Source organism: Trichosporon asahii (assembly GCF_000293215.1).
Source record: "Trichosporon asahii var. asahii CBS 2479 unplaced genomic scaffold scaffold00071, whole genome shotgun sequence".
NCBI classification, from domain to species: Eukaryota; Fungi; Basidiomycota; class Tremellomycetes; order Trichosporonales; family Trichosporonaceae; genus Trichosporon; species Trichosporon asahii.
In genome coordinates, this window is record NW_014040854.1 from 822959 (window position 1) to 841966 (window position 19008).

Genomic DNA, 19008 nt, shown 5'->3' on the forward strand with positions numbered 1-19008 from the left:
ATGTAGCCACGATGCACAGATTGTAGCCACACGCCACGCCTTGCGCTCGTCACAACTTGCCTGATGCGGTTACGGTCTCCCAGCGTTCCTGCCACGACGCCATTGGGACGTGCCGATCCCCGAAACCCAGATGGTGTCCACATTCCGCAGTCTCTCTCACCACGATCGCCGGATACACTCTGCCTGACGTGCTCTGCTATATCTTGGCCGTTTCTCTTCCCTCTTCCCTCCCCCGCAATTCCTTCTGCAAGGTCCACAATGGTCCATGACGGCACGAGACATCGCCACATTGCAGGAACAGGAACAGAATAAGTCCACACTATTTTGCGACGTCTTCCCACTCCCCACAACCCCCGCATTGTCATGTTTGTCTTCCTTTCCCCACTCATCGTCACACGAGAGTTTCCAGTACGTCAAAGTTATGGCTCCACAATACCCCCTGGTTCCTGCCATTCCCCATTTGTTCCAACAACTACGATCCCCGAAAAGCCAAGGAGACTCCGCCATTCCGCGACATTTGAGGACTGCACCCCAGAACCTTGACACGGCTCCTTGACATCACTCCATCATCCTTGCCATGTTTGCCTTCCCTCCTTCCTCGCATCAACCATCCTGGGGGCTTCTGTAATCGTCACAGCTCCCTGTTCCGGTGTCAACACATCGCAGCCTCACACCCCATCACCTCACGCGCAAAGTTTATCCCGAGTTCTTCCAGCCTCCCGCTTCCACGTCGCAATATTCATTCCGCAGCAAGCAAAATCCAGAATACTCTGGGAATCCCAAACATTCCATGTGCTGGTCACAGGCACTGCGCCTCGTCGTAAACTTCTCTCTCTCTCTCTCTCTTGCAGTGTTGAGCAGGCTACATCCCCATATCCAGCAAACTGGGGCGGTGTCTTCGGTGTCTTCCCCGCCAACATCCATCGCATTCTTTCGGAAGTCGCACTCCTCGAAACTCTGGAAAATCCAACAAACTCTGTAGTGTTCCACTATAGTCGTTCCAAGGGAAGCGGTCGTTCCAGACTGGCGAGGTTGTCGTCATAGCACCTCTGTCGCTGTGATCGCCGCAATACGAAAAGCCTTAGATACCCGTCGTCTGCCGCCTACTCTGATTCCTGCCATCCGTCTGCTTTCTGAGCCTTTCTGTTTCTGCGCTCTGTCCGTGATCCAACTAAGAGTTGTGCGGTGCATAGCTGCCCCACGCACTCTCTACTTCTGGCTTTAGTAAGTATTCTACGGCGACACTCACTATCACCCTTCCGCGCTGGTAAATAGACGACTGCGTACGTCCCGCTCCACCCCCATAACGACTTGTAGCAAAACACAGAACACTCAATCCCACGAGCCCTAATTGCTGACCACCACATATCAGCTCATCGAAACATCACAAATGACATGCTGAGAGTGCTGACAAACCCCTCCCATCTCACTATGGTCTGGCTTCCTCTCTGACGTTTATTGCATAGTGTAAGCGACGCAAGCGAACACGTACGGAGGAAGGTTTATCCGTCCCTCCATCCCTCTTTAGAACGCAGTGTGGCACTCTGCCAAATCGGTCTGGCGTCATTCCGCACACACTGCCTGTTCCGCATGACCGAGCCACTTTGCCGCATTGGTTCCGCACTTTCGTTTCTGCTTCCCTCCATGCCCTCGCCTCGCCTACTTTCAACACAGGCTCACTCATGCTCAATACGGGTAGTTACGGGTAGTCACGGGTAGTGCATGGGGTGCAGATAATTCAGACAATGATCAGAAACACATGCAATGGTTGCTTGGACGCATGTTCTTCCAGAATATCTCAACACACAGGACACAGTCGGTAGTGGCGGCTAAGGTCCTTTGGCCCCGATTCCCGTGGCACAACAACGAGAGAAAGACGTCCATGTCCGTAGGAAGAACGATACATTATTGCTATGCTATGCTTTCAGCTACAACTATCTCTAATACAATGTCCCCTGCGTTACCCCTTCCTCCCCTCTCCTGATGCGTTACCACGCCGTAGTTTCCATACTCTGCCCATGACCCGCAACATCGCCCTTCTCAAACGGCGGCAAAGGGTTCCCACTCAAGCTCTCCAGCGGCACTATACTTGCCCCCGAGCCCTCGTTCCACTGTCGCGCGGCTTCGTCCCAATACCCCCCACTTGATTGGGAGCTGACCGACACCCGGGGGGTCTGGTTGGGCTGCGGCTGGGAGGCGGACTGGGGCATCATGCCGTAGCCTTCTTGCGCTTGCCCTTGGCCTTGTCCCGGGGCCTGGTTGGCATTGAGGGAGGGGTTGGGAGGGTTGTTGTTAGGCCCCGAGGGCGGCGGCATCGTCCCAAAGTTCAAGGACGCCGACGCCGCTCCAGTAGACGATTGGGACTGAGGACTGTCGTACATCCTCACTTCTGGCGAGTGCAGCCCCGTCATGGCCGGCGTGACCCCCGCCTGGGGCAGTTTCCAGTATCCCCGCTTGATGTTCAGCGCATTCAGAATGCACAGGCCCAGATTGGCGTCCGGCGTGAGACGAATCGCGCCTTGCCGCGGATGGTCTGGGTAGTGCGCTGCCAATTTGTCGTACGTCGGGTTCGTGGCCCGGTCGAGGAAGTACTCGATCAGCTGCGCGTGGTGGTACCCGATCTTGAAGCGCTGGCCGTATTGCGCGAGTGCGAGACGGGCAGTTTCGATGTCGTGCCTGCAGGAATCGGCTTGGGCCTGGTCCCCCACATTGAGAGCGTGCCTGTAGAATAACAGGAGTGTGCGCGCTGCAGTGACGAGTGCCACGGATGTGCTACTGTGCATTACGGCACTGAGGTTCGTGGCGCCTTGCCCCACCGCTCCGACCAACTGCTGGATCACACCAACAATGCTCCGAGCAGCATTGAGGAGACGGCGGCCGGGCTGGTCGTTCGGGTCCGTCACGTCCGCAAATGGCTCGTAGAGATAAATAATGGCAGTGTGCGGAATCACGTGTGCCGAGATCAGATCAACATTGAGCTGCCGCCGCGAATTGACCACTCCAGCGTCCTGCAGAGAAGGCGGGAAGGACATTTGCAGACACGCGATTGCGTTGGCCAGTTCTCGGAATTCGGGTCGCTGCATGCCGTCCAGATCATCATGGTCGCGCAACCTCCGATTCTTCCACCGACGCGCGAATTTGCACACTCGGTTCAGGAGTACGCCGCCTTTCAGTGCCATCACGAGCGGGTCCGCGACGGGGTGCTTGATGTAGAGATCCAACGACTCGAGATCTTGCGAATTTCCGGGCATTGTTGGACTGCCCGCATCAAAGTCCTCGGCGGACACGGGGAGCGGGACGGTCAGCTCGTCCAAAGCGAGCGATGTGCCCCACCCTGAGGCGGCGGATGCGATCGTGTCGTGATACATCGCGAGCCAGATGACGACTCTGCGCTCCTCGCGCTCAAGTGCGTCATGCGGCGGAGGCAGCATCACACTCTTCAACGACAACTCCGCCGAGCGAACATTAAGACCCAGCGGTAAGATCATCCGGCACACGAGCCCAATGTACGTCCACGTCTCGAGCATGCGCGTGTCGTCAATGAACACACGGCTCAGAATAATCATGGCGCGGACAACGTCGAACAGGCGGCTGCCCGTGTTCAGGCCGTCGTGAATCGCGTCCTTGGCAAAGGCGGCGTGCCGCAGGCTGAAGGGAAGGATTTCTGGCGCCGCTGGCGTCGGACCAGAGCGGGAGAAGAACTCCGCTCGTGTCGCTGTCGGATCCGGCGCCTGTCCGTTGGGGTCATAGACTTTGGGATCGCACCATGCGGACGAGATTGCGCAGATCGAGTGCAGCAGGGAAGGGTGCGGGAAGTTGCTGTGTGTTGGAGGAAGACTCAGACGAGTCATGAACCGCCCCTTGTGCAGCATGCGCGGCATCGACGGGACAACGTCGAAGAACGCCTCGACAAGCGCATTCACGACCACAGGCTCTGGCAGCGTCTTAGGCCAGCCAGGATAGAAAAGATCGAACAGTGCCTGCCTGTCCAGGCCCGATTCCTCGGGCGATCCATCCGCCTGTCCCGACGCCTTTCTGTTCTGGAGCGTTGGTGAGGCGTTCTGTGCGGCCTCGGCCGTCCTAGGACTGTTCTGCGGCGGCGCGGTCGCCAGGTTCGACGACCCGTTCGGCATGCTGTTCTCGAGCACATCGGCTGACGGCCACGGCGTCGGAGAGGGGAAGTTGAACACGTTGCCAGGTGACAGCATCGCTGTCGTGCCCTGCGCTGCCGGGTTGATCTCGCCGGGGAACACGTCTGGCTCGTTGAATGCCAGGTACGGCGTCATGCCGGTCGGCTCGACGAAGGAGCGGTCCATTGAAACCCAGAGAGACTGATAGGGGCTGCCTGGAGCCGCAGAGGCGCCATTCGGCATCCCGTTCGGCACGCCCGGCACACCGTTCGGAACACCGTTCGCCATGCCGTCTGGTGGCCTGGCAGTCGGCGCACTCGACGCCGCAGACGAGAGCATCTCCAGGAAGGCAGTAGGCGACTCGACCTGCGGTATCGGCGCGCCAGTCCACTGCTGTGCCTGCGGGGGTTGGGGCGGGGAAGGATTCGCATCCTTGCGGGCGAGTTGCGCCTCGAGGTCGGCTGGGCGTCAGATCCAGATCCCACAACGGCACTAACCTATTCTCTTGTTCAGACGCTCGCGCTCCAGTTCCGCTTCCTCGTCTGCCTTCTTGCGGCTACCAGACGTCTTGCGGCGCTTTCGGCGGGCCTCTGCTTCGTCCTCGTCACCGTCATTATTCTCCTTGTCGTCGTCGTACTCGCAGGTGAGAACGGGATTCGTGCTCGGTGCAGTGCGCAGGAGGTGCTTGTAGGAGCGGATGCAAGTTGAGCAGTGCGGACGCACAGCATCACACTTCTGCGGAGGGTCAGTGCGGTCCAGCATCAGGCTGTTTTTAGAACAAGGAAGAGAGTACTCACAAGCTTGCGCCGGCGACAGGCGAGACAGGCCTGGTTTCGGCGAAGGACACCGGCGACATCGCTCGGTTGGCCGGCAGGTTGTGTCGGCTGCGAAGGACCAGCCTGGTCGACGCGCACGACACCGTTCAGATCTGGTCGCGTTGGAATATCTGTCGGGACCGGCATCCTGGGTCAAACGGTTGAGGTGAGCCAGGGGCCGGGAAGGCGAGATGATGGATGTTCAGCTGAGAGATGTCCGAGTCGGCAGTGACACGGGGTCGGTGAGTGTATGGCTAGTGCAGTGTGAAGGAGTGTGTTGATGTGGAAGGTGCAGATAAAACAGAGTGAAGAGGGAAGGGATCAAAGAGAGTACTCACAAGCTTGCGCCGGCGACAGGCGAGACAGGCCTGGTTTCGGCGAAGGACACCGGCGACATCGCTCGGTTGGCCGGCAGGTTGTGTCGGCTGCGAAGGACCAGCCTGGTCGACGCGCACGACACCGTTCAGATCTGGTCGCGTTGGAATATCTGTCGGGACCGGCATCCTGGGTCAAACGGTTGAGGTGAGCCAGGGGCCGGGAAGGCGAGATGATGGATGTTCAGCTGAGAGATGTCCGAGTCGGCAGTGACACGGGGTCGGTGAGTGTATGGCTAGTGCAGTGTGAAGGAGTGTGTTGATGTGGAAGGTGCAGATAAAACAGAGTGAAGAGGGAAGGGATCAGAGAGACATGGAGGGGATGATGGTTGACTGGAGCCGACGGCCAGGCGTAAGCGTGAGTGAGTGTGGGTGAATGGGATGAAATGTCGGAGCCGGGGAGTTGAATGTGGTGGGTAGATATAGCGACGTAGCCGAGACACCAGGTCGTAGTCAAGGAGAAAGGGGAAGGCGATGACGCGGAAGAAGCAGCGGGGTACGCAATGATCGACACAGCAGCAGTTCGACAAGAGAGGGCTAGCAAGTGAGATAGTCGGGGATAGAGGGAGACGACGAGAGGAAGAAGGGGTGAACAAGGAAAAACAAAAGAACATTAGTCAACTGTTCCCAGTCCTTAGTCGTTAGTCCAGGAGTGTTCCTCTGTTCTTGCTTGGAGCTGTCTGGCCTTTCCCCCTCCTGGTTCCTGGAATGTAGCTCCGACGCGAGTAGTCTGCAGCGGCGTACTCTCGGTGCATGTGCCTGCCTTCTCTTCGTTCTGCCGACTAGCAGGAACTACTCGGCCACAGGTTTCTTCTCTTCGCTCCGTCGCCGTTGCAGCCGAACGTGCCGATAAACTAATCTCTCGACATGATCATGACTACCCAGCCTCGGCCTTGCCATCCATTTCCATGCCCGAGGCACGCGCACCCCGAGGTCCATCGGATCCAGCGGATGCAATTTGCTCCATAATAATGACCCCGCATCCATTCATCTATCACGTGACACAACCCAGACCGAGTACGCCGCGTTGATCCGAAGTCGGCGCGACCACCACAGGACGAAAGGACGCTCATCTGAAATTTCGGATTCGAGGACTTCTCCGACAAGACCGAACTACTTTAAGACAATGCTCGCTCTCGGCGTCGGCCCCTCGCGACTCGCCCTGCGCCGTCTGGCCACCTCATCACGACCGATCCTTCTGGCCCGTGGCCCCGCCCCCTCTCCCGCCAGCCTCGTTGGCCTCCGCCTTCTCTCGACCACCTCGCCTGTCAATGCGACCCCGCGGAGACCAGTCAAGCAGCGCCCTGTGCGCAACCAGCTGACGGAGGCGGAGTGGCCGTGGCGACCCCTCGGAAATGGGGAGGAGGAGCGCGTCATCTTTGCGCGTCCCGTTAGCACTGACCCGAGGATGATGTGGGTCTTTGCCGTGCTCTGGCTCGGAGGCGTTGTTACCTGGATCGTCATGCCGAGCGACCGCGAGACGAGCGCGTACATTGCCAAGCAATTCCCGGACGCACCGAAAGCACCGGAGTGGTGAGTACTCAGCCGAGCCCGCGGGGCGAGGCGAGCAAGCTGGAAGACTAGGCATGGCTATGAGGCACTTTTGCGGCACCGCCAAAGTCACTCTGCCAAGACCAGCGCTTCAGCTAGGCAGTCGGAAAAGCTAGCTAACGCTCAGGTCCTTCCTCGGTATCCCGCAGGACATGCTGCGTACCTGGGTTCTGTCCGGTGCGATCACCGCCACGACGATAATGGGACTTGGCGCGGCCCTCCTCGGCTCGCGTCTCGTCACCCGCCTCTCTCTCATCCGCAAGGTGGGCGAGACCTCCTCGAACACGATCCGGATGCGCACCATGGGCCAGGAGATGATCCGCGGCGCTGGCAAGGGCGGCCGCGACATCCCCCGGAGCGAGTGCAGCACCAACCTCGTCCTCGGACGGCCGCTGACGAGCGGTATCCGCGAGCGTACCTCGTGGCTGTCGCTGTGGGTCAACTCCCCCGGCTCGGCCAGCCGGCTCAACAAGGATCACTACTCCTACCGCATGGACTTTAAGGACTCGGCGCGCCTCGACCGTCTCACTGAGTCTGGCGCTGAGGTCGTCCTCTCGGTCAGGAGGGTGGAGGACGTGTTTGGCACGCTCGAGCCAAGGGACAAGGTCATCCAGGCCGAGCCACAGGCCAAGAAGTAGTATTCGTAGATTTAGCATTTCCGCATTGCATGCATGGGTATCACAGTTCTACCAACGTTTCCTCCTAAACTACAGACAAAAGTGGACGTTCGAGGTACACTGGGCTGGAAAAAGTCAGACATCTCATGCGGAGCCCCAGATTGCGTCACTGGCAAGTTCGACGCACCCGTCTCGGTCACTTTGTTGTTGCCCAACTCTCCATGGCTCACCGATAGCTGCAACATGAGCGGACGCGACCTCTTCGGGCGACCGCTGCCGACGGGATCGATGTCGGGCGGCGGTTCTGACCCGCCACGACCACCACAACAGCCGCGACCGCCGCCGTCTTCCCAGCCCTCATCTCGAGCCATGACGGCGCTGGATGCGAGTGCCGATGCGCGACTAGGTGCTTTCCGACAGGTAGGTATTCTCAGCTGGCTGGAGTTGTTGACGGGAAAGCTGACCCCCAGTTGAAACCGGTCTGCGTGCAGCTCATGTCGCTGTCTTCGCAACTGCCAACCTCCTCGAGCCCTCACGCATCCCTACTCGCTCGCATCCTGCAGATCTGCGAGACTCTTCCTCCGCAGGCCTTCTCCCCTTCGCTCATCAACTATGTGCTCTTTCCCTTGACTTCGATTCTCCGCCAAAGCGACCCTTCGGCATTGCCGGACAACTTTCTCGAAACGGCGTACAACCTGCTTGCGTTCATCATTACGCGATGGCGTAGTGCGTCGGGCGGGATGGACGTGAAGGCGTGGGAGCAGCTGTGGCGCTTTGTCGTCGCGTCTGCCTCCCCAAGAGTGGGGAAGGACAGGCGGGGCGAGGAACTGAGTCAGGAGGCAGCGACGGCAGCACTGAACGTGCTCATTGCGCTCCTGCGCGATCCGACGGACGAGATGAAGACGAAAGTCCAGGATCCTAGGGGACTGCTCCCAACGCTGTTCCAGAGCATCACCCTCGGCGTTGATCTGAGCAACCCCGCGCCGCCGAATACAACCCTGCAGCGTGCCTCTGTCCACCTCCTGCAGGTTGCGCTGCCCTATGTTACCAAGTCGAACATCCTCGCCTCTCTGCTTCCCGGCGTGGTCAGCGCCATGGCCAAGGCCATAGTCGGCGGCGTGAAGGGCGACATTGGCCTGGACATGGCGAGCGTAGTCCAGGACGTACTGGTGCGCACTCTGAACGATGCGGATCTGCGTGATTCTGGTGTCCTGGCTCCGCAATACGATGATCTCGCCGACCTGGCCGGGGCCTGGAACGCCCAGCAGGAGAAAGATCTCGGTGTCGAGGACTACGAGATTGACATTGACATGACGGACGAGGAGAGGGCGGAGCTGGCCCAAAGCACAGGAGCAAGCGGAACCAGCGCCAAAGCCGGAGAAAGTATCGGAGGGCCAAGTGCGGGCGCGCCAAACCCGTTCCCGCCACTGAACGCAAAGTATCTCCAGTACACGGGCGCGCAGCTGCAGGCCACCGTTCCCCCGATCCTGTCGACATTGGCAGGCCACCAATCGCCCGATGCCCGAGCTGGCGCAGCGAGTCTCGCCTCGGCCCTCCTCTTGCGGTGCCGGGCGTCACTCCCCCGCCTGGTCCCACACACGCTTTCGACCCTCCTCCTCCTCTCCACGGACGAATTTGACGCCGTCCGTGATGCAGCCGAGACGGAACTCTTGTCCCTCCTCGGTCCCGAGGCGCCAGACCTCGAGAATGCCCTTGTGGAGCTGCTTTCTGGAGCCATCAACGCTCTTCCCCGTCTCATTCGGGCAGGGGACGAGAAGAGGGTCGACGAAACGGCACGACTCATCATCGCCCTTGCTCATACGACTGCCAGGAGCGAGAGCAGGTTTAACCCGATTGCGGCCTTCCTCGGCCCAAGTGGGCATGTGGAGCGATGGGCATTTGCGTTGCTCGAATGTCTCGAATTTGGACGGCCACGGGGATGGAGCGCGCAGGAAGGAGGCGCGGCGAGAACAGCGGCATTGGGATGGGGTGGGGGTCTGACTAGCCGTAGTCTCCCACTGCTAACCGAGGCGCCGTCTGCCGCCGACGCCTCCGACACCGGTGCCGACGCAGCTAGCGGAGCACAAGAAGGCAGCGGGAGAGCACAAGGCGGAGGAGTGCCGCCCGAAGCCTCCTTCCCGAACCTGCCGCTCCGCTACGTGCCCTCTCCCCGTATCGCGTCGCGCCTCGAGTCCATGCTGTCATCCCTCGGCGCAGCAGGGGGCGAACCAGCCCTGCACTCAGTCTCGTACTTCGTCAGCTTTGCGCGGGGCAATGCCATCGCTGCCCCTGCCCGATCAACGTCCGCAGTCTGGGTCGCCGATAATCTGCTCTCCGGCATCGCGTCGACTTCGACGGGCACGAAGGCGCCGAAAGCCGTTAGGAAGGCGGCGCGGGACGTTGCGCGGGCTCTGGTCGAGCTGGATGAGGCCGAGGACGAGGCTTACGAGGAGGACGAACAGGACAGGGCGCATGCGGACGGCACGGTGCTTGCGCCCGAGCGCAAGAGTGGACTGCAGGAACTCACGACGCTGCTGGACCGGCCGATGGCGAATCAGAGTGCCTCGGAGGAGACAGCACGGCTGGACAGACGGAGCCAGCGGTGTCTCCTGACGTGCTTCAGTCTGCGCTCCGTCTCGACCTCCGCCTCGATTCTCGGCGCGAGCTTCAAGCCATTGTTGCTACACACTCTGTACCCGCTCCTCGCAGCTCTGAGCCACCCCGCCGACCTCGTGAGGACATTCGCCGAGGTGGCCCTCGCCAAAGTCGCCTATGAGAGCGGATACGCGTCCGCGCAGAACATGGTGCTCGCCAACGCCGACTATGTCGTCAACTGCGTCTCCCAGCGCCTCACCTATCACCGTTTGGATTCGCAGGCACCCCTAGTCCTGATAGCCATGATCCGGCTCGTTGGGGCTGAGATTGTGCCCCTGGTGCACGATATCGTGGACGAGGTGTTTGACGCCCTGGACGCCTTCCACGGGTACGCTGCGCTGGCGTCTGCTTTGTTGGCGGTGCTCAATGCGCTCGTGGAGACGATGGCGAACGATCCGCAGGCTATGGAGACGGAAGAGGGCAGGAAGCGGAAAGAGGAGGATAAGGCTGATACGGAACGGTTCCTCCGCCCGCCTAACCCGGAGAGCGACTTTGCCAAGTTTGGCGAGTGGTGGGCATCACGCAGTGCCCGGGCTCAGAAAGACATGGACGGGATCCTGGAACGAGCACCCCGGCATGGGTGGGGAAAGAACGCTCCCGACGCCAACCCGGACGCTCCCGGCGAGGGCGAGGGCGAAGGGGAAGGGGAGCAGCCGCAAGAAGAGGAAGTGCCCCCGACCCGCGGCGAGGAGCTTGGCACCGCCATCCTCTCCAAAGCAACGTACTATCTCTCCCATTCCTCGCCCTTCCTGCGTGCGCGCGTCCTCGCGCTCATCGCGAGCTGCGTCGCCGTGCTCTCTGGGCGGCCTGCCGCCCTCCTCCCCGAAATCGACAAGGCGTGGCCGACCATCATGCTCCGCCTTACCGATCCCGAGCCGTACGTCGTCGTCGAGGCCGTGTCCCTCCTCCGCAGTCTCTGCGAGTACGTCCCGAGCTATATCTCGAAGAGACTCGCGGATGCGTGGCCTACGCTTCGCCGCTTGCTCGTCGCGCAGATGGAGCAGGACCGCAGGAACGATCTCGCCACGAGAGGCGTCGTGGGCAGGGTGGACAAGTTCAGCGCCAGTCACAGGCTGTACGCGGCCCTACTTGGCGTCGCGCAGTTCATGGTCGCGGCTGTGCCCGTGAAGGAGGGCGTGGTGTGGGACGTGTGTGTGAGCTTTAGGCCGTTCCTCGACGTGAGGGCGGAGGCGGAGCTCCAGGACGGCGCTAGGGAGCTGTACTCTGCGCTGAATGAGCGGGATGGCGACCTCACGTGGACGGTATTGAGTGCGAGCATAGGCAGTCTGGAGGGAGATAGGGGGACGTGGGACTACCTCCGCGATCCGAAGGGAGACCTGCGCGCGAACGCGATGGCCGTGCTGGCTTCGTAGGAGGATGATATGTAATGCATAGATGGAATGTATGTTGGACCCAAAAATTGCCCTCCCAGAAGACACAAAGGTGGCGGGAAAGATGCAGAGGGTCGCTGCGCTCGCTCCGTTTCAGTCCACTCTCGGTCTGTAGGGCAGCACAAACTGGCGCAGCACCACGCCACCCTCCCTGAGCACTTTCGCCGATGCTTCGTCCATGGAGTAACTCTGGTTGTACACGACCTCGCGCACGCCGCACTGCACAATCTTGACCGAGCAGAGGAGACAGGGGCACCTGGGCGTCAGCTCTTCCTCAAGACAGCGCCCACTCACGTGTTACAGTACAGCACGGCGTCGCCGCCGACGCGTTCCCGCCCCGCTTCGAGGAGCGCATTCTCCTCTGCGTGCAGACAGAGACAGTTTGATACTGTCGTCAGCTAAAAATGCTTACCCATAGCTCGGCCGCGCTCGGTCAGCGTCTCGCTGCGCTCGACTTACATGACTGCCCTCCTTTCGCTGGTCCGTTGCACCGCGCACATCCGCCCTCGTTGCAGTTCACCGTCCCGCGCGGCGTGCCATTGTACCCCGTCGAGATGATACGCTTGCTGCGCACGAGCACGGCGCCAACACGGCGCTTCATACAGTTTGACCGGTGCGAGGCGAGCGACGCGAGTGTCTAAAGTTAGCTTGATCCTTACCCCTCTCAGCAGTCCCTTCACCACCTCTCCGGAACGGAGAAGCAGCAAAAGAGTCAATGCAGCACTCACCATAAAGTACATGTCCCAACCTGGCCGCAGCCTCTCCTCATCGAGCAGATTGGCCTGGTCGAGGTGTGCATGCAGCCCGTTGAGTCCCTCGAAGCGGTTCACGATCGTCACGTGCGCGCACTCGATAAGGCGCGTCAGGTCCGCCCCCGTCTCGTACAGCCGCTTGTCGTGTGCGGCGATAAAGTCCTCGAGCGAGAGGTTCGGTTGCCGTCGCTTCTCCCTTGCGTAGCGCGCGCCGATCGGCGCCTCGACGTTGACGACCATGAAGAATGGGCGCTTCAGGAAGGGCTCGGCGCGCTCCCAGGTCCCCAGGTCGAGCGTGACCCAACGGCCGCGCCAGGAGCGAGTGACGTAGTCGAGCATGTCGTCCGGGGTGCGGAAGGTGTGCTGTCGTCAGCGCCCGTGAGCGGGGCGAGAAGCATCTCATCAGACGGAGCAACTGACTGCGCAGGCAAACAGTGCAGCAGAGGTTGCAGCGCTACTCACCTCCAGACTCCAGTTCAGACTCAGATTGCCTACCCGTTCGGCCATGCGCTCCACATCGTTCGGATCCCCGATGTACAGCGGCGTGAAGCCAAAGTTCTCCACGAGGTACTCGAGCACGCTGTGCTTGCCGGCGGAGGGCAAGCCAATCAGCGAGATGAACATGGCGGTGGTACTCTGTGCGAGTGATTCTGGGTTGTGTGCTTGTCTCCGAGAGTGAGAGAGGAGTGCGTGTTCTGTGTGTGGTGTATGCAAGGGGGTTTGTGGTTGACAGAAGGAGTGAAATCGGGTCAGGACTGATGATGCCCGAAATCGTCCTGACGCGCCCTGTTCCTGGCGGACGCGTCGAGGCCGGTCCGAAATTGGGTGGCCAACGCCAAGTCAGACGACCGATCAGAGACTGTGATCGACGTCATCGTGGCTTGCATAGACCGCGGATTGCAGACGGAGCTCTACCAGATGAGCCCCTCTGCATGTCTGTTCCCGGATGCATGCCCGATAGGCCATGCTTACGCCGTTCGAGGCCACTGCTCACAGCGGATCCGAGCAACGGTCAGGTCCGGTGGGATATCGAAAGGAAATACCGCGCGACCAAGGTCCGGTCGATCACATCGAGTCATCAAGGAGAGACGAGTCAACGATCTCATCGCGATCTAATCTCTGTCTAGCTCCACACACGCACACACCACCACCCGAACATCCTTTTCTGACTCGACTTATAACGCAAGGACTTCCTCTCCCCGTGGATAAAGGTCGATCGACTGACTACATTCACTCGGCACTACACAAACACACTCCACCAACAAACGTAAACATGCCGTCCACACCGGTAGACTGGTCCTCAATCGCTACGCCAAAAGTACAATGGCCGCAGACATCTGAGGACGAGGTTCCCGAGCCGTACCTCGAGACCGGGATCGAGGGTGTCACGCTTACGCCTCATCGGAGCGATAACGCCGACATTCGCACCATGATTATCATGTCGAACACGCCCTCTCTTGCCAGGTGGTCTTTCAGGAGGATGTACCCGTGAGTCGTTACTTTCCTTCATTCTTTGGCACTCCTGACCATCCCAAGATACGAGAAGACCGATGCTCTGGTGTGGCTGCTGCACCAGATCCCTCCCGCTGTGCGCGCAACGACGCAACTGCAAGCCGGCCTCCCACTCTCGCCGAAACACTGTCCCTTCAACGTGATGCGCAAGGACGGGCAGTTCATCGGCGACTGCGACCTATTCCACGCCGAGGGCGAGTGGAGACTGGGATACACCGTGCACCCCGACTACCACAACAAGGGCATCTGCACCGCCGCCGTCAAGCAGCTCATTGCCTGGGGACGGGACAATATCGGCTTCAAGCAGCTCACTGCCCATGCCGAAGAGGCGAATGGGCCCAGTCAGGCTGTACTGAAGAAGCTCGGGTTCAGGAAGGAGGACGTTGAGAGTCAGGAGTGGCCCGAGTACCATGGCGGCGGACATCGCGATGTCGGCATCTGGCGACTGGATCTGTAGGCGGGGTCGAGCGTAGTTCTTGAAAGTGTTAGGTTAATGAGTGCAATGTAACATATGACTTCTTGTGCTACTCTGTCATTGTGAACCGCTGCAGACTGGTGAATGCATAGACATGGGCACACGCTCTTCCCCGCACAGCCATCGCAGACTCATCCCTGAACACTCCTGCAGCAAAAGAGTGAATCGAGTGGGATTCGAACCCACGATGCTTACGCACTCGAAAATCCTGTCGGACAAAGTCTATCGACTTGAGTCGAGCCCCTTAAACCAGGCTTGGGTATCGATCCAATTGTGTCTCAGAAACGCGCCTGAGATCTCGCTTATGAAGACAAGTGTTTTTCCGCGAATTCTCCGCGCAACCTGATCACGACGGCTTGTGAAATACTCGCTGCTTCTGAATGCAGCCATGCATACACTTGAAAGAACAGTAAGGGGAATGTCTTCAGACGTGGGTCCCTTCTCAATGAATCACTCCTCCTCAAAATCGCACAGCCATGCCCCGCCAAGCTTGTCTTCAGCCCACGCCTTCACGTTATCGGCTCCAAGCATGATGTTCTCTGTCGTCCTGCCACGCAGATGGAAGGTAAATAGGCACCTCATCGTTCCACTGGAAGGGCCCTGCGTAGCACGGGTCACAGTCGACCCATAGGCCGTCGGTCCATGACTCTCGGGGGCAATCAGCGGTGGTAAGGGGCTGGCGCTGTAGAAGTAGTTGGTGAGGGCTCGAAGCAATCGCCAAGTTGGGATGTACACCGCCGCAATCTGGAAGCAGAACAATATCTCGTCGAGGAGTCTATCCTTCGTCTCAACATAGTCAAGTGGCGGGCCTCGATACTTCAGTTGGAGGTAGGCGTCCATCTGCCTCTCAGGCCGGGTGGGCGGTGACACCGGTGTTGGCCCCCGCAGGGAGAGTCGGGTCGGATCGATGGTGCCATGAGGCGGGGGTCGATGAAGCAAAGCGGAGTACCCGGAGGTGGGGAGACTGCGCGCCACTTGATACTCTGGCAAAGGGTCAAACCAGCCGCACGTACCGGGCGTGCAGAGTCCGCAATGGTCACAGCAAGCACAGAAGCCGCAGATGTGGCAGAGCTCCAACTTCCAGCAGAGTTTGCAGCGATACCCTGAGCTGAGGTGCGTGGCGCGACAGGCTTTGCAGCGCGATGGGTCGGGAAGGTAGGGGGGTTCTCGGGGCAGCTTGAAGTGCTCCATGTCAGCCTGTTCTGGGAAGTCAGCTCGGGGGTTGGGCAGGTCGGGGGTCGGGAGAAACGCTCCTTGATAGGGGATATGCTGATGTGAAGATATGCCTGCCCCTGCTTGAGGTTGGCAGTAAAGCACACCGTGCTCGTGAACGTTCATATGACCGGTTCCAATCGAGACTCCAACTCACTACCACTTTGCATGCGCCACGAAGTCGTCGCCTTCCTCACAACAGTGACTTGAGACGCGGCCTCTTGATGGTTACATTCGCACTTGGCGGCGACAATGACTATCCCTATCTTGAAACACTGAGGTCAAAGAGTGCGACCTATCGTGGAAGAGGGTGCGCGGCCTGGTGACGACGCTCCATGCTTCTGATGGTTCTGGCTGCTATAAAGTCCCTTCGGCTCTGACGCCATTCACCACTCATCCAACGACTCTGCGCTCATGGGCAATTCCTTCCCCATCATGAACCGCAGCTGCCCGAACGGCAACGGCATCAGTCGCTCTCCTTCCCCCGAGCCTTCGCTGCCGGACAACTCACCAACCCTCCCCCGTTCTCCAGCCGACGCCGATTCGGCCGACCAGCTCGCCAACCAGCTCGAACGCGCACGTCTGAGCACGCCTCCGCCGTCTGCGCCCGTCCCAATTGCACTGCCCTCTCCCGTCGGCTCCACCATCACCAACTTTGAGGAGGAGGGCCACCGCCGCGCATCCCGTCCCGGTACGCCTTGCCGGAGCTGCGGTGACCGGTACCTTTGTCCAACCTGCGGACTTTGTGGCCGCTGCGGACGCGAGTACGCACCTTCGCCGGAGCCTGAGCCCACCCCCGAGCTCACTCCCGAAGATTCGAACGCCTCTACGTTTTCTGGGCTCTGGTCCATGTCCTCCTTCGGTAATGGCGGCGTGCAGCCTCGCCGCATGCTGGAGGTGACGGTGAGAGGGCGCGACGTCATCAACGCAGCAGTGGCAGGTTCGGCTCTCGGACGTCAGTTCATGCTCAGCGCGAACGGAGTCAACTTGCTGAGTGTCGATCAGCTGCGGCGCGTAGGTGATTATTTTGCGGGTGTCTGGCCGAACAGCAGCGACGAGGTGCCTGCTGGCACTCACTACTCGTGCAATGGCCAGACTGCCATCTTCAGGTTCGAGATTGAGGAGCGCGACTTGACCGGCGGCACTGCCGTTGGTTATCACATGGCACAGTGGGCCCAGGCGGCTCTTGGCGGGATGTGGGAGCATAGTGTGGCCGTCATTCAGAGCAGCGAGGACCGGAGCGGGAGCGCTTGAGCATGAAAGTAGACCGAGATCTTATAGATTAGATAGATTGTCAATGAATAGAATGCGGTTGTACCTGTTGCACTGCTGTAGGCTGGTGTGCAGCTGTTTCTGTCCATCAGGGATGTCGATCGATCCTCACCTCCGCGGAGAGGGGCTCCGCACATTTTCGGGAATTTCTGATGAATTTCGTCCGACGCCAACACGTTACAGCAATCGTCCAGCTCTGAGGCAAGGAACTGACAGCCGCAGTTCTCTACAGATGGCGTCAGCAGTCTGGAAACGCATACGATCTCTGTGTTCTTTGCATTCGGGACACTAATGCAAATGAAGCTACATTCAGCACTATCTAATCAGCTCTCAAGGCTCGGACACCCTGCCTTCGCACTCCCCATCGCTCTCGTATACCACACAAGCATTGGAGTACCAAGAAAGGATGCAGTCGCCCATCTGATTCTCCCCCCATCGGGCAAGTAGCCTTCCGAGCATGATGCCTATGACGATCGACAGGCCTTTGATCTCGAAGGTGAAGGTCACACCGGGCTGCGACTCGTCAACCGGGTCCAAATGACTAATGCGGCCCTTTGCACGACTGTTGGAGGTGGTCTCGGACTCGGGGGTGGAGATTGAGGCAGGGAGTTCGGCATCGTCATTCTCACGACAGACGTCTTTATCGCCTGATTTGCCCCGAGCCACAGCGCGGTTCTCCAGCAGCTTCTTCCCCGGGACGGGAAGCCCCACCGACTCCTCCCAGTAGCTGCCAACTAGCCTTGAGGGGATCAATGCCGTCCAGCCTTCTACCCCGTCAAGGTTTCGAACCACTGCCTCCATCTTCTCCCTCATTGGTTCAGGGTTGTCGATTGGTCTCGGTCTCGTCACTTCCACCAGCAACGTGTGTCGTGAAAACACTGAGAACAGGTCGGTGGCGGGGTCATACTCGGAATCGGAAGATGAGTCGGAATGGTGGAAATCAGCGAAAGGTAGCTGCATTAGGTCTGAGAGCATCTCCTGCGCATTGTGAGTGCTTGGGTCGTCGGAAACCGTAGAGCTGTCGGAGGATGAAGTCTCCCTTGAAGTGGGCATGGCGCAAACGTCGATAGGGTGGCATAACTACTATCACAGCTCAGCGGTATGAGCATTTAACGTGTGTCGAACAGCAACGCACACGCACATCTGTTCGGACGCACACGCTGTCAAAACGGGCTGATGGGGGGTCTCGTTTTATGTCAGATGGAAAGTGTGAGCGCCCAGTGCTACTGTAGGCGAATCAATCGCATGAACGCTTGTTCTTTCGGTTGGGGCAAGGCCATCATTGTCGTTACGCTGCGACAAAGCGTTAACGGTGTTGAGGCGATCCTCTCATCGTCTGTCTCAAAGGCTACCCTTGTCAACGAGTCGAGGATCTATTTTCCTGAGCGCTATCAACTTCTGGGGACTCCAGCAGTACTGTCATGCCTCCTTTGTCATCCTGTTACGTCCATAATCACGGCATAGGCGCTGCCGGTGCCCTCGCGAGCGCGCCGCGCGTGAACTCCCGACAAGTACGTCTGAACATCTATGGTGAAATGGTATCATGCATCGTTGCCACGCAGTCTCGATGCGGTGGGGGTTCGATTCCCCCTGGATGTACGCTTTTGCATGCCTTGCGGGCTGCAGCAATGCTTTTGGATGGTTGGAAGACGATAGGGTGGGTGGAAGTAGGTGGCGGCGTAGGAGGTTGATGGTTGGACCGGCGACATGGGTGGATGCGCGCATCCGCCGATGATCGGTCAGTAAAAGCTTGATATACGACAGCATTAGACATTTGAACTGCATGCACTATCATCCCAGAGACTTTCGCTTACTGCTCTGGACTGGGTACGTAGACTATACACACGTCGTTATTCTTCGAGGAGCAGCATCCATCAGCGCTGCAGATGGAGCTGCGGTTAGCTTTGACATCATAAACCCACTTACGTCTCAGGGGGACAAGCCCAAGCATTTCCATTGCCAAAGCACTGCTCCCAGGTGTTGTCGATCTCGGGGGCGTTGACACTGAAGGGCTGGATAGCACCCGGGGTGTCGTAGCGACGGTACATGCCACCGCAGCCCCACTGATCGCACTTGCTTCCGGCTCCGCCCATGATGTGTGTCAAAGTGGTGAGAGTAGAGTCAATTTTGAAGATGCAGGTGGGACGAGCGACTGTGAGCTGTCTTTTGTACCATTTCCTACGCCTGGGATACCTTCCCCAAGACATGGTAAAGCTCACGCTACCGCACCACACCCCGACGGTGACTGTTTC

The 19008-nt window shown here is 59.3% G+C and overlaps 9 protein-coding genes and 2 non-coding genes across 11 annotated transcripts; 5 read left to right on the forward strand and 6 right to left on the reverse strand.

Moving 5' to 3' along the window:
* Positions 1–1988: 1988 nt before the first annotated feature.
* A1Q1_05146 (uncharacterized protein) lies at positions 1989–5092 on the reverse strand (the record flags this gene model as incomplete). The annotated part of the gene is made up of 3 exons (XM_014321953.1): positions 1989–4591; positions 4646–4865; positions 4928–5092. The coding sequence occupies 3 exons, from the start codon at positions 5090–5092 to the stop codon at positions 1989–1991; spliced, it is 2988 nt and encodes a 995-aa protein (XP_014177428.1).
* Positions 5093–5199: 107 nt separating this feature from the next.
* Positions 5200–5448, reverse strand: A1Q1_05147 (uncharacterized protein; the record flags this gene model as incomplete). Its single annotated transcript, XM_014321954.1, has 1 exon — positions 5200–5448. The coding sequence occupies one exon, from the start codon at positions 5446–5448 to the stop codon at positions 5200–5202; it is 249 nt and encodes an 82-aa protein (XP_014177429.1).
* A 997-nt stretch (positions 5449–6445) lies between these two features.
* A1Q1_05148 (uncharacterized protein) lies at positions 6446–7508 on the forward strand (the record flags this gene model as incomplete). The annotated part of the gene is made up of 2 exons (XM_014321955.1): positions 6446–6852; positions 6998–7508. 2 exons carry the CDS (start codon positions 6446–6448, stop codon positions 7506–7508), a joined length of 918 nt encoding a protein of 305 aa, XP_014177430.1.
* Positions 7509–7730: 222 nt separating this feature from the next.
* On the forward strand, positions 7731–11515 carry A1Q1_05149 (uncharacterized protein; the record flags this gene model as incomplete). Its single annotated transcript, XM_014321956.1, has 2 exons — positions 7731–7907; positions 7979–11515. 2 exons carry the CDS (start codon positions 7731–7733, stop codon positions 11513–11515), a joined length of 3714 nt encoding a protein of 1237 aa, XP_014177431.1.
* A 473-nt stretch (positions 11516–11988) lies between these two features.
* Positions 11989–12909, reverse strand: A1Q1_05150 (dCMP deaminase; the record flags this gene model as incomplete). The annotated part of the gene is made up of 2 exons (XM_014321957.1): positions 11989–12648; positions 12706–12909. 2 exons carry the CDS (start codon positions 12907–12909, stop codon positions 11989–11991), a joined length of 864 nt encoding a protein of 287 aa, XP_014177432.1.
* A 649-nt stretch (positions 12910–13558) lies between these two features.
* On the forward strand, positions 13559–14254 carry A1Q1_05151 (uncharacterized protein; the record flags this gene model as incomplete). Its single annotated transcript, XM_014321958.1, has 2 exons — positions 13559–13773; positions 13822–14254. 2 exons carry the CDS (start codon positions 13559–13561, stop codon positions 14252–14254), a joined length of 648 nt encoding a protein of 215 aa, XP_014177433.1.
* Positions 14255–14433: 179 nt separating this feature from the next.
* Positions 14434–14541, reverse strand: A1Q1_t416. The gene has a single exon. It is a non-coding gene; the product is annotated as a tRNA-Leu (tRNA).
* A 181-nt stretch (positions 14542–14722) lies between these two features.
* Positions 14723–15610, reverse strand: A1Q1_05152 (uncharacterized protein; the record flags this gene model as incomplete). The annotated part of the gene is made up of 1 exon (XM_014321959.1): positions 14723–15610. The coding sequence occupies one exon, from the start codon at positions 15608–15610 to the stop codon at positions 14723–14725; it is 888 nt and encodes a 295-aa protein (XP_014177434.1).
* A 309-nt stretch (positions 15611–15919) lies between these two features.
* On the forward strand, positions 15920–16738 carry A1Q1_05153 (uncharacterized protein; the record flags this gene model as incomplete). The annotated part of the gene is made up of 1 exon (XM_014321960.1): positions 15920–16738. The coding sequence occupies one exon, from the start codon at positions 15920–15922 to the stop codon at positions 16736–16738; it is 819 nt and encodes a 272-aa protein (XP_014177435.1).
* A 348-nt stretch (positions 16739–17086) lies between these two features.
* On the reverse strand, positions 17087–17809 carry A1Q1_05154 (uncharacterized protein; the record flags this gene model as incomplete). The annotated part of the gene is made up of 1 exon (XM_014321961.1): positions 17087–17809. One exon carries the CDS (start codon positions 17807–17809, stop codon positions 17087–17089), a length of 723 nt encoding a protein of 240 aa, XP_014177436.1.
* Positions 17810–18277: 468 nt separating this feature from the next.
* Positions 18278–18355, forward strand: A1Q1_t388. Its single transcript has one exon. It is a non-coding gene; the product is annotated as a tRNA-Gly (tRNA).
* Positions 18356–19008: the final 653 nt, after the last annotated feature.